Consider the following 13,931-nt stretch of genomic DNA (forward strand, 5'->3'; position numbering starts at 1 on the left):
GGTATCGTTACTGTAAGAACAATACCGATATTGTTCTTAAAACAAAGAGTAAATTCAACAAGGAGTATCGATACCAATTCATGGAGTATCGGGTGGTATCGTTACCGAGATAACTTAGCAATTATAGTAGGCGATTTTTGTACCGATACCTAAGGTGGTATCAATATCGATACTCTTCATAGGGGTATCAATACTCAGTCAATTATCAAAATATCAAAGCTAAAAATGGTATCGATACACTGGGGTCGGTATCGATACTCAGGGGTTAGTATTGATACTGAAGGCTTATATCGGTACCCATATACAATTTTGGATAGAGAACACAATAATTTAAAGAGTAAATTGCAAGGGTCCCATTCAAACCATAATGCTACAAAATAAAACTATAAGTGAGAACGTTAAATGAAATCAAAATAATTAGAAACAACAATATCTATGATGAAATAAAACTAGCCCTTTTTTACGCTAAGAAAACAACCAGGACACCCAAGTCAATCTAGTAGATACAATCGTGCATTCAGATATCATAGTCATGCCAAGACACTTATCGCTAGCTGGGCGTAGATGCCCTAAGACTCGGCGGAGTGAGTTGGTCGGGTGTACGTTTCCGATGCAGATTCTGGATCTCACCCAGAGTATCTTCGGGTATTTAGGCAGACTAGAGTGGTGTGTGATCTCCGAAATACAAAATCCCTCAGTCGCACCATGATGTCATTCACACTATAGTGGACCAATATCTTTTATGCCCTTACACCTATGCCATCAACTAGTGTATTTAATAAATACATATAGTATAGTATAGTTTTTAATGAGACACTAAGCTCGCAAGCTTAACGTTCGAAATGTGTTTTCATGCGTTGATTAGGAGACCGTTCATGGGGAGTTATCGTCATCAAGCATTCAAGTGCAGCAGAATAAAGCAGCCGAGTATTTCAAAGTATACCTTGAGTCATTTTTAGAGAGCTTGTACTATTATAGACCCTTGTGTATTCAGTCATAACTCTTGATTTAACTCAGTATTATATTATTTTTTATACTTTGGGAGCTCCACATGCTTATAAACTCAGTTGTTTTTATTTTCATTATTATTTCTATGTGCGATTTTATCATACAATTGACATTAAGTTAATTTAAAAAAAAAATAGGTTAGGCACTTAGGTGGTCCCCTGTGATATTGTGATCCAGTGATCTTCGAATTAGACTGAATTAGGGTATTACAGTAAGATTTAACATTTTTAATGAAAAATTATAATTATAACGTTTTGTAATGATTAGTTATTTTTAATTCAAATCAAAGATGTTAGTCGATGATTCAAATGAGAGAGAAGAAAATTGATGATTTAAAGAAGAAGATAAATAATGCATATGGTTGCAATTATTAGAGAAAAGAGAGACCTTTTACATTTTGCATGATGAATTATATATCTTTTCTTAGTTAATATCAACTTTAGATGACGATGATTATTTGTAAGTCGATAAGATTAATAGATATGACTATTATATAAAAATTTGATTAATTATAAGATTAATATCAATTAGATTAATAAATTAATATTTTAAATGTTATAGAATTTTGATTACTTCGAAGGATTTACAATAAAAGTATAATTAAAAAAAAAGAAAATAGGAGTGTAATAATTCTATTATTTTTCAAAATTAATTAATTATGGTGTGGAAAATGTCACACGAGTCTATTATATTTTCGTGCAAATGTTTCTGATTAATTTGAGTAAGTGTAAGGTAATATTTGTTTAAAGATATCTTTTAATCTTTTGATAATAAAAGTTTATACCCTTGATATTTATAGTACTCAAACCCATATCCTCAAAAAATAATAATAATAATAATAATAATAATAATTATTCCACGAAAATCACTTGATTTGTGCTCTTAAAATATATTTTAGCGATAATATATATGAAACGAAAATTTTAACGAATACAGAAACTATCAACTTGGTTACTGCCCTTAATGCAAAATCAAAAGAAAAATCTTTAACGAATATGTGTATTTGTCTATCAAAATCGTTTTGCGGAAAAATATTAGTGTATAACAATGTGCTGACACAAGCACAAGAAGTCATTGTAAAATATTAAACATAATTTTGTAAAATAAAAAAGAATTTCACGATTTTTCTGAAAATAAAGTAAATCAGAGAGCCATCTATATTATAGTAATGTTTTTTAAAATCTTCAAATTAAGGAACGAAAGATACAAACACTTTTCTTATTATACCTAATAACATTAATATCTTTTTATTAAAAGTGAATGATTAAATTGTATATCTTACTGTGATAATTATTATTGACATAACTCAATTTGCATTTGACCAACAACACATTAACGATTTCAAATGGTATATTTATCAAATTCAAATAGTGTATGCAATACGGTTACCAGAATTTGACAGGTCGATTAAATCAAAAATTGATATTTTAATTAGGGTTAACACAAAAAATAAGTATTTGAATTATGTCTCGAAAAATGTATTAATATTTAAAAGATTTTTCATTAAAAGTAAATGTTTAATGTTTCCAACGTTACATTTTAAGGTATCCAAACGTTAAGTGTTGTTAAAAATCTCATTTAAGTGACACATGTCATATTAAGTTATTTTGAGAATTTATTTAAAAATTAAAAAATATATTTATTAAAAAGAATATTTTAAAAAAACATTTAAAAAAATCCCATCCTGTTCTCCCTTTTCCCTTTCCATTTCCTCCTTCTCCGATGCCTGTCACCACATGTTGGTGGCATACACCGCCACCACCTGTAGATTCGTCGGCTCATCACGATCCCAACTTCAATCAACAATCATCCAAATTGATCATTGATCGTCATTAAACAATAAGAAATCATTCGTTGTCCCTTACCGTCGAATCATTCTCTGATCAACCGTGATCGTAACTACTTCCACAAGTGAGAGTGTTGTCTAACATCTAGAAAATCCAACTATCCTCTTGTCGAGTAGCATTGTCGTTTGCCGTGGAAGACGCCATCGAAGCTGTGGTAAAAACCCAATAACAATTATTTTGTAATTTTAAAAAACTTTTTGAGTTTTTTAAAAATAAATTTAGTTTTTTTTTTAATTTTTTCTTTTAAAAAAATATTTTTATTTATAAAAAATAAAACAAATATAAATATAAATATAAGAACCTAAAGATATAATATATATTTTTAAATAATTTTTTTAAATATAAAATATTTTTGAGACATAATTTAAACATTTATTTTTTTATTAATCCTCTAATTAATTAAATTAATCGAATAAAATCAAACATTTAAAAAGAAGGTGAAAATCTAGAACGTGACTAAACATCACTCTCCAAAGAAGGCGTGTGGAGAGGCAAGTCGAGCAAAAGAATCTCGTATTGCACGATCTCGCCACGTGGTGATATGTTAACAAAAGCTTAATCTTAATAATTTTATTCGAAAATAAATAAATAAAATATATAATAATGAAACAGCGATGAACATAAAAGCAAAGAACGGTGTTAGAAAAATAAGTGTGCGGTTAGTTGGGGGATTGTGAGATTTTTATGAGAATGAAATCTACATTATCATGTTTGGTTAGCTGAGAATGTCATTTTCGATAATCTTACATTAAAAATAGTTTATTTTTTAGAGTATATTATCGAAAATGTCATTACCTCAATTTCCTTAGGTATTGTTAGATTACTAGCGTTTTGGACTAAAATGCCCTTAAAAAAAAATTTCCTTTCAAAAATATCCTTAATATGTTATTGAATAATAAAAATTATACGAATGTTAAATTACAAATTATTTTTAAACTATTTTAGATTTACAAAAAAATCTATAATTAAAATTTTATATAAAGTTCAGGGATTAAAATAAAATTTTACCCTTTTATTAAGTCTTTTTATATTTTTAATTTTGTAAAAACAATTATATAAATTTTATGAATTTAAATTTTTTAAAGAAAATATATAAATATATTTTAACTTGTTAAAAATACAAATATATAATAAGGACAATTTAGTTAAATATATATTTTAATAATATTTTATTCTTTTAACCAAACACGGTAATCTTACATTCCTGCTAAACCAACCAAACACAAAATATAACATTATCAGTAATTCTATTCCCGGATAATCTTTTATTCTCCCTAATATTTCAATTACTCGTGTCTTCCTGTTATTGGTCCACGTTTCCCACTTATCCTATTAAAATTATCTCCACGTGTCATTATTTCAACAAATCTGATCAAACGACGGTCCACGATTCACTAAATCGACGTCACAACAACTATACGTGTCGGGTCCGTCTTGCCCTGACGGTGACGGTAGCCTGCCCGTACTTTGATTGTGGCCCCCAGGTGGATATTAGAGCTCTCTCTTCTCTATCACTACAAAAGCTCTCTTCTCTGCTATTTTCATGGGGTCATTTCATTTCCGCTTCAAATCTCTAAATTGAAATTAAAAGAGAAAATCTCTTTGATTTTGAAACGAAGCTTGTTCTTTACCGTAAAAGAGATCCGATTTTTAGTCTTGAATTTTTATATAGTAATCTAAATGGCTGGAGTTTGCTGTGAAGTTGTTGCGGAGACAGAGTCAGCAGCGGCAGTTGAACAAAACTCGAGATCTTCCCGTCGCCGGAGAATGGACCTTAGGCCGTGTAAGTTAGTCTCCGACGCCTCCGTTTCACCGCCGTTGGAAAACGGTAGAAAACGTCAGAAGCTGGATCTGGGTCTCATCCTCCAGGCTTCTCGTGACTGTGATAACGCGATTGAGAACTCGGAATCTAACCAGCTTAACGAAGATCACGAAACTAATGAAAGTTTTAATTCTAATGGAACAGTAGAGCTAGAGATCGAAACGGAACCGACGAAGTTCGGTTTGACTTCCGTTTGTGGAAGGCGACGCGATATGGAAGACGCCGTTTCGATTCATCCGTCGTTTTGTAAACTAAGCTGTGAAGCTGAAATTTCGTCCGATACTCACTTTTTCGGCGTCTTCGACGGTCATGGCTGCTCTCATGTACTAAACAAATCTAATCTTCGTTTGAATTGAAAATATGACATAAATTTTGAATTTACTTTTGCTTATAGTGGACTTCCGTTGTGTTTTCTAGGTTGCGATGAAGTGTAGAGATCGGTTTCATGAGATAATTAAAGAAGAAATCGAAGCTTGCGGCGGCGGAAAGACGGTGGACTGGAAGCTAATTATGGAGCGAGGCTTTGAGAGGATGGATAAGGAAGTTCAAGAATCCACGGTAGATGACGCCAAGGAGAATTCAAATTGCCGATGCGAACTCCAAACTCCGGAGTGCGACGCCGTCGGATCCACCGCCGTGGTCGCTATTGTCACGCCGGATATGATCATCGTTGCCAACTGCGGTGATTCCCGCGCCGTATTGTGCCGTAACGGCATCGCTCTGCCCCTCTCCGACGATCACAAGGTATAAAGTTATTTTTATTAATTTAGTATTAAAATCTTTTTTTAATAAAAAAATCGAATTAAAATCAAATCACACATCAGTTTTTCAATATTCGGTATTCTCTCGCTCTAATTTGTATATTTATTTTATTGATGATCATAGCCGGATCGACCCGATGAACTGCTCCGAATCGAAGAAGCGGGTGGCCGAGTAATTTACTGGGATGGCCCTCGAGTTCTTGGTGTTTTAGCCATGTCGAGAGCGATTGGTAAGTTTCAAAAATAATAATAAATACGTAAATAAATTATTTCTTTTTTTTAAAAAAGATTCTTTAATCTAATTTAATTTTTAATTTTTAGGTGATAATTATTTGAAGCCGTTCGTTATACCGGAGCCTGAGGTGACAATAACGGAGAGAACTAGCGAAGATGAATGTTTAATATTGGGGAGCGACGGATTATGGGACGTGGTGACAAACGAGACAACTTGCGGGGTGGCGAGTATGTGTTTACACGCTCAAAAGCCTGTATCAACCCCATTGTCACCAGGTAGTGACGCTGTGGTTCATGGTGGCGGAGGCGGAGCCGAGAGTTCCGACAAGGCATGTCGGGATGCTTCCATTTTGTTAACCAAATTGGCCTTGGCTAGAAACAGCGCCGATAACGTCAGTGTTTTGGTCGTTAATTTGAAGAAAAATCAACGGCTATGATTAAAATCTAAAAATTAAGTAGATATAATTTTGGAGACTGATATTTTAATTGACGAACAAATATAAAATTAAAGGGAAAACTATGTTTCTTCTTTATTTTCCTTCCCATTTTGATGAAATTGTAAAATTATAAATGATTAATCATAGTTTTATCTCTGATTAGTGTTAAATGTTTGACCAAATGAAAGCTTAATTATCTTCACTAAAATAATTTATTATACTTTTCCAATATCAAATTAAGTCCGAACTTTTATTTATTTAATTGTTTTGGTTAATCGATGTGTTTTATTTATTTTTTAGAGTCTTCTATGTGGTAGTGTCCATTGGAAGCTCTCATATATTATTGTGAAGACCGAAGTAAAGAAAAATCAAAAGAAATTTTATTGAAAATGCATATATACGAATCTCGCAAAGGGTTTATATCAATAATATGTTGATTGGTTATATTTAATTGCTTCAAATGTCAATTATAATGTGGGTTTTATCTTCAATTGTATTCTCTATTTCCATTTAAAACTGAAAATATATTCATGTTTTAACAATTTTAGCATTTTTTTTACATTGACAAATTTAGCATCTAAACTTATTGGTACATTAACAGTGATTTCTTAAAATTTTGTGAACTACATTGAAGTATAATAATGTCGTATTAATTAATTAACTAATGTGTTGTTTATCCATTAATAATATATAGAATAATGATCTCTTACTTCAATTCTTTTTCTAGAGACTTGCCAAATATAATTTAGTTAATAATAAAATAAGTGAATGGCTTTCATTTCAAATCGATGATCACTCAGAGGCATACAAGATATAGAGAAAATCTCAACTATTTGGCCGATTGTCTGTGCAATTTGCAGAAAAAGTGATACTCGTGTCTGTGTGAGAAAATGATGATGCATATGAATTATTGTGGGAATATAGGCATTGCAGAATTTAATCCAAATCCCGACAGTACCAAATTCCTTCAACGATTTCATATGTACTGTCATACTTTTTGTTGATCACTTGTATTTCCACTTATATTTTTGTTGATGACAGATTCTTATGTCGTACTTTCATCATATTGATTTAGGACTACCAAGGTCAAGTGGAAACCTTTTAAATATTAAGCCCGTCGCCATCCCTAATCCTAACACACTCAAACCTAGGAGTAACATTCAATTATTTAGTTTTAAGGGTTAATTCCACGGACATCTCCAAGTAATGATCCAATTCTAAACCGGTGTCTAAATTTCGAAACGTCTCAATTGTATTCTCAAGTCAAACATGAAATAGTAACCTTTTTGATCAACTCAAAATGATCTTTGTGAATAAAAGATTAGAAATGAAAAAAAGAAATACATTTACAAACCACAAGCAAGCATAACACAAAACACAAATAATTATCATAATTAAAATACAATTGAATTGAGATCAAAATAAATTTAAACAGAATATAATAATTTCTTAGCTGAAAACTAGAGTATTGAAAACCTATACATGAGACTTACACCTAAATTAAGTCAAAGTCCGGTTGCACCTTAAAAATAAATAAACGTGCATAAGGCGGATCAAGTTGAGTTTTAAGTCTACCCTAATTTGATTCGAGTATTATATCATCCTCCATTCATCCGACTTGTGCCAAGTTTAGAAAGACTCCACCTGATCCGAAATACAATTCGATTCTTGAAAAAGAAAAAAAAAAACCTGCCGACTTGCCCAACACCACACAAATTTATATATAAAATATTCTCTTTTTTATTCAGTAAAATAGACCTAATTTAAAAATATAAGAAAAAAAAGATATTATTGCAATTATCCCTATAATATAAGGGATGATTACACTATTATCTAGGGTTATGTTAAATCAAGGATATTTCACCCTAAACCTGAATTCGACTACAACTCAACTTTTTTAATAAAAACAATCCTACAAAATTAGGTCGAGTTGAAACCTGTCGGATCCGAGTCCTATGCCCATCCCTAATCAGACAAACCTTCAAGCTCGACCCGTAGGTCTATTCTCATCCTCATCAAGAAGCATATCTAAGCTCTACTACAGATCAACTAATACGAAGTATAACAGAACGACTATAGAAGAATAAACACAGGAAATCAAAATGAATTTAGCTTTACAAATAAATATTTTATTTTTCCATATTATCCAATGAAATGAAATTCTAAAAGAAAAATGACCCTACCACTTCCCTCAGAAAATAATTAAAACAAAAGTTGAAGATAATATATGTTAGAATTAAAATACAAAAGGATCTGTAAAAACATACCAGGCTCCATTTCAGCTGAAGATATAAAATTATCCCTATGAACCTCAAAAGTTTCGGATGTCCTCCTCCGGTCTGATTACTGTACGATATTAAAACTTCAAAAATCAAGGAGCTGTTCTTTTTTATTTGGAAACAACCCTTGGGCGGGATTTGCGTTAGCATGTCTAATTACATCTTCAAGTTCCATTAGTAAACACCAAGGGGTGAGACTTTGAATGTTTGGTTCCATTGGTTCAGCTGCGGAGTAGGCGTTTGTCACATGCCAAGACCCTGTAACTTGCATGAGGACCCTCGGATGTATAGCGTAGAGCCGGATGCCAACCCATGGCTTTTGCAATATTTTGAAGTTCATCCATAACATCAAGAGAATCGTAGATGTATACTTGTGCGCCAGGTCGCAATATCCAGTCCATTTCAAGCATGATGGTAGACATTACATCTGATATTCAAGTTGGAAATAATCAAATTTATCAACGAATCCTATATACTAACACTTCTCCTTGTCAATAAGACTTCCAAATCATACACATAGCGACAATGAAACTATCCAGACATGCTAACCCATACTACAAAATTAACAATTTTCGATTGTAAGTTATAAAGATCATAAGGTGTACCTTTTCCTCTCAATTTAAAAGAGGCCAGCTGCATGCAAAAAGTCATAGGTCCTCGGGTAAGTATCAAATGGTTCACACCTGTAAAATTACACAATTTAGCTCATAACCCTGATAAAGCAGTGAAAACACACATAGCATACTTCAAACTTTTGGACTAACTTTTCCAAGAAGTTGAGGGAAGGGATAACTTTTCGGAGATCCAAAGCAATGAGTTTTTGGCCACAAGTAACTAATGATTAAAGATAATCGATGAAAATACAGGCATTACTAATCCTATCCAATTCAATCTGATCAACTATAGAGTTTCCTGATTGGAGTTATGATTAAGAAAAAGTACCAGTCATGCATGACTCCTATTAATCCACGATCATATATAACAGGCAAGGTGTTGGGCCCACTAACAGGGACCACATTGAGAACCCAAGCATCAAGTTGATTGTCGATCAACGCTGAAGCAAATCTGCACAAAAGTACACCAAAAAAAGTTTATAACTACTGCAACAAGTATCTTAATTGTACAGTGCAAGACAAGGTTAAATAGAATACCCTCCAAAGCTAGCTCTCATGTCCATTACATTCCTTAGATTAAACTTCTTCCAATGTAGAGAACGGACATAGCTTGCCACTATTTCATTCCAGTATTTTGATTCTGCCTTGAAGAGTTCTTTTCTAGCTACGTAGGAATCAATATGTATGCTCTGCAGCCTGTCAGGTGGAATTTGCAAACGAGCAGGCCATGGAGCAACATTTGCACCATATCCATTCTCAGGAAGTCGACTAATGCATGCCTTTAGATCAACGTACCTGACAGATTATACGAATTTCCTGTGACTTACTTGAAACTACTCACAGTAAGAAACAAACAAATTTAAATTGGCACCCTTGAGCAAGGAAGACCTAAATGATAACCAAGAAGAACTAACAATAAGGACAAGAATGAGCAATTCCAGATTTCAAAATAGGTTTAGAAATTAATCTTCAGAGACTGATGATGTTAAAATAGTATGCAAGTGAGGAAAACATTGTTCAATTCATGGAACCATCAAAAACAAAATAGGCATAGAGAAGTGAAATCATGCCAGCAGTCAATTTCACACAGCTTTCAGTCGATAAAACTTTCAATGGTCAAAAAGATCCTTGGCAAAACTCCAACACCGTTTCAGAAAAGAAATTATATGCAAAAGTTCCTTCAAGCAACAGACGGTTTCCCATTCTTTTTATATGGTACGTAACACTAAAAGCAATATACACCAGCTAGTGCACAACAAGATGCATAGAACAAGTATTAAGACTTCACGCATTCAATTATATGATTGCTGATACTCAAATCATCAGCATATGTAGGTAAGGACATGTATAACTAAAAACTAGCCATTCAAGTTTGATGATATTGTCACATTATCAGTTGTTTCTCAAATAAAAAGAAGAGTTTGAACATATCAAACATTATCTGGGTCAGCTTCACGGCTTAAATAACAGCTGTTATTAAAAGGCTTCTGCCATATTGCAATGTACCCTTCCTTCTTTACAAGATTCCAGCAGAGGCGAGTAGTAAGGTTAAGCATCTCTGGAAACAAAGATAAAAAAATAATCATGCATAGAAAATCTAATACATAATTTCTTACAAACTGCCACACAACATATTTCACCAAATGAGCACAAGACAAATAGCATAAATGGTAAACCAGTAAAATTTAAAGTTGAAATTGCAAATGTGCAATGAGTATTGTAGTTATCACATTTCTTCACATGCTTAACATGAACTCTAGGTCCAGAATTTTACCTTCAAGGGCTTGTTTGTGCTTGTAAACAGGCTGCGCTGCCCAAGCAAAATATCCACCAGCTCTGAGCATTCTATTCACCTCAAGGAGCAAAATTCCATCTTCATTACAAGCCATAGAAGGGTAAATCAAAAGATGTCCCAGAAGTTGATTAAAAGAAACATGAAAGTCATATTCTATAAACATCTAATGAAGCAATAATGTTTATTAAATATAAACAAGTTTTTATTTAAAAAGAAAAGGTAGAAGAAGAAGAAAAAGTTCATTGGCAAAGATTAAGGTAACTGGAATTGTGGAAGAATTTCCTTACTGGAGAAGAGCAACAGATACAATATAGAATGAGTATATAGGGTAGCCAAATCCCGAAGTGAAGATATGATATTTGAAATAGTACAATAAAACTTTATCAGGTCTAAAATATTTTCCTTACTATGCTTTGCAACTAAAAAATGACTAGATAAGACGTGAACAAAAAGTATAGCATTGCAACTAGATAAGACATAACAAAAAGTATACCATCACGAGTCCAGTTGATACGACATCTAGAACAATGTATCAAATCAAAGGCTTGACTTGGATACAATAAACGACGAGTTGCAAATGCAGCTACCATTGCAGGCACTCCACGTTCAAGTGCAAATTGGATCTGGTTTTCATGGACATCTTTAGGAGCTACTGACATGGTTATAACATTCCGTGATAGCAAATATGCACCAAAACTTGCCACACCACATCCAACATCCAGAGCAACACGAATATGATGACCAAATGTAATCTCAGGAACCATCTGGATATACAGATTAAAACATGATCGTCAGAAATAAAATCCACATGTAAAATTGCTTGGAGTTTTGCATGAATACATATAAGTTTTTAAAATTTTCACAACCTTAGACATTTGATCCAGGTACTGGTCTGCCCCATGTATGAATTGTGTGCCACCTCCAGGAAACTTGAATTTATCCTTCCCTTTTCTGGAAATCCAATTCTGACCACCTTTGTCATCTACCAGACGTGAATGTGGGACATTACTGAACCATATCTATCATCCATCGAAGCAGTATAACCTATTAGAAAACTGCGTATGCTACATACAAATAAGTGAGAGTTTTTGTGGATAATTGTTGAAATAATCGAAAGAGTTAACAAATCATACAGTAACAAAAGCAATTTCAAAACAAACCTTCAAGTAACAAAAGGTTCTTGTTAAAGCACAAAATGGGAAAAAGAAAACACTCAAATATTTTTTTTTCCATTTAATCCCTCAGCAACAAAAGGGGAAAACTAAATCAAACCCAGCAAATAACAAACCAAATTCATCTCTATATATGAGTTCTTTGATAGGATCCTTGATTTTAAGGATTTACAATTTTAAATAACTGAATTTGTATTAGAATATTTAATTTCCATAAATGTTATCTATTTCCTTGTTCTAGAACCCTAATTCTTTGTCACCAAAGATTATAAGCACTATAAATACGAAATGCACTATGGTTATTTTTATCAATCAATAAAATATAATAAAAAGACTTTTGACAACTGTTTGAAGGTTGATCCCTCGGAGTGATCAAATTTTAATATCTCTTATTAATTTTCCTAATTTCCTTTTGATAGAACCCTAAATTCTTATCATTCTTTGTTTTAGTCTAAATTATCGAACACTACATATCTCAATTCTCCGTAGGATATATTTTCCGTAAAGATCTAAAGATACCAAATCCGTTTTTCGTACTTCAACACATATAATAATTTAACAAAAAGTTAAGTAGAAAATAAATAATTTAACAAACATATCATTTGGTTAGTGCTTCCTAAACACCCCAAACCCCCAAAAAACTAACAAATAAACTCATAGTCTGTTGTTTTTAATTAATTAATTATGAACTCCTGACTCTAACTCAGCTCCATTAACTGCCTGCAGAACTTGAGTATTGATCGAGTTGAGACGAAGTAGTTAAATATCTTAAAAACAGGAATACATAAACCATGCATTTCATTCAACATTATATCTTTAAAAATTAATCAAAATATTTTACCTCATCACGGCTTTTAGGCCACGGGATCGGTGGTCGGTACCCTTTGGGAGGAGGAACCAAGCAATTCAATCCTTTCCCCTTTTCCGGACAGTGCCGTTCAAATCTCTCCCCGTTCATAGTCGATTTAAGGCTCTTGATCGCTTCCATATTATCCAAACAAGGTACATACTCTCTCATCGTCTGGTCACAAAGGCCAAACTTCTTAACCCGAAATGTGGACCTAGCATATTCCTTACTGGTTTCCGTCTCAATCTCCGTTCCGCTTCCCCAATCCTCCACCAAATCCGGATCGAACTCCCCAATCTCAAACTCATCCGACATCGTACCATTCTCATCCACGATACCGTAACTCTTTATCTCAGGCGGAGGAGGTGGTGGTGGTGGATTCAGAGCTGTCTTCGACGCCAACACCGATTGCTGCACATTACTTATAACTGGATCACCTGGTTCCGGTTATGTGGCATCAATGAGAGCAGAAATATTGAATTCTTTATTGAAAACGAAAGCCGAGAAGTTTCATTGTTTGGAAAACAAAACCGACGGCGGCGAGCAGTGGCGGTGGCGGAGATCTGGAATTCTGGATTGTCGTTTTTGAATCTAGTGGAGTTATATAAAATTGTTGTACTGCAGTGGCATTTTCGTGATTTTTATGGGGTGGAAAAAAAAGCTCCTAGTCTGTGAAGTAACGAATTTTCGGAACTATTAATTGATGCGTATTTTGCTAACCTAACCTGGCCGTGAATAGAAGTTTTCTTTTTGGCTTAATTCTGGATTTAGTCTCTCTTTTCTGTTCAAATTTAAGATTTAATCTCCTTGAATTAATTTAACATAATTTGATTCATCTGATTTTATAATATCATTAGTTGATCTAAATCGATAACTCGTTAATTTCTTTTGTTAAAGTGACGGGTGAAACTATTTTTTAAAATTTATATCGTAACTTTAATAATAACTCTTAATAAATTATTCATTTAAACTTACTAATAATGTCATTAGTCTAGTATTATGAATATAATAAATTGAATTGAAATTCATATAATAAATTATTGTGATATTTAATCTAAATTAGTTGATTAATAAATTAGATACTAATAATTATAAAATTATAACAAAACAAAAAT

The 13,931-nt window shown here is 32.8% G+C and overlaps 2 protein-coding genes across 2 annotated transcripts; one reads left to right on the plus strand and one right to left on the minus strand.

Annotated features, from left to right (window-relative positions):
- Window positions 1-4,400: 4,400 nt before the first annotated feature.
- Window positions 4,401-6,124, plus strand: LOC120115403 (protein phosphatase 2C 37-like). Its single transcript, XM_039136127.1, has 4 exons — window positions 4,401-5,000; window positions 5,095-5,421; window positions 5,563-5,668; window positions 5,760-6,124. The coding sequence occupies exons 1-4, from the start codon at window positions 4,536-4,538 to the stop codon at window positions 6,107-6,109; spliced, it is 1,248 nt and encodes a 415-aa protein (XP_038992058.1). The 5' UTR covers window positions 4,401-4,535; the 3' UTR covers window positions 6,110-6,124.
- Window positions 6,125-8,488: 2,364 nt separating this feature from the next.
- Window positions 8,489-13,263, minus strand: LOC120115493 (probable methyltransferase PMT11; the record flags this gene model as incomplete). The annotated part of the gene is given in 10 exon segments (XM_039136200.1): window positions 8,489-8,808; window positions 8,810-8,815; window positions 8,994-9,071; window positions 9,331-9,453; window positions 9,540-9,798; window positions 10,435-10,560; window positions 10,777-10,875; window positions 11,291-11,561; window positions 11,664-11,816; window positions 12,811-13,263. Coding segments are annotated over 10 exon segments (1,767 nt in total), but the record flags the coding sequence as incomplete, so codon positions are not given.
- Between the last annotated feature and the right edge of the window lie 668 nt (window positions 13,264-13,931).

This window comes from Hibiscus syriacus, unplaced genomic scaffold, assembly GCF_006381635.1.
Source record: "Hibiscus syriacus cultivar Baekdansim isolate YM2019G1 unplaced genomic scaffold, ASM638163v2 tig00110264_pilon, whole genome shotgun sequence".
NCBI lineage: Eukaryota > Viridiplantae > Streptophyta > Magnoliopsida > Malvales > Malvaceae > Hibiscus > Hibiscus syriacus.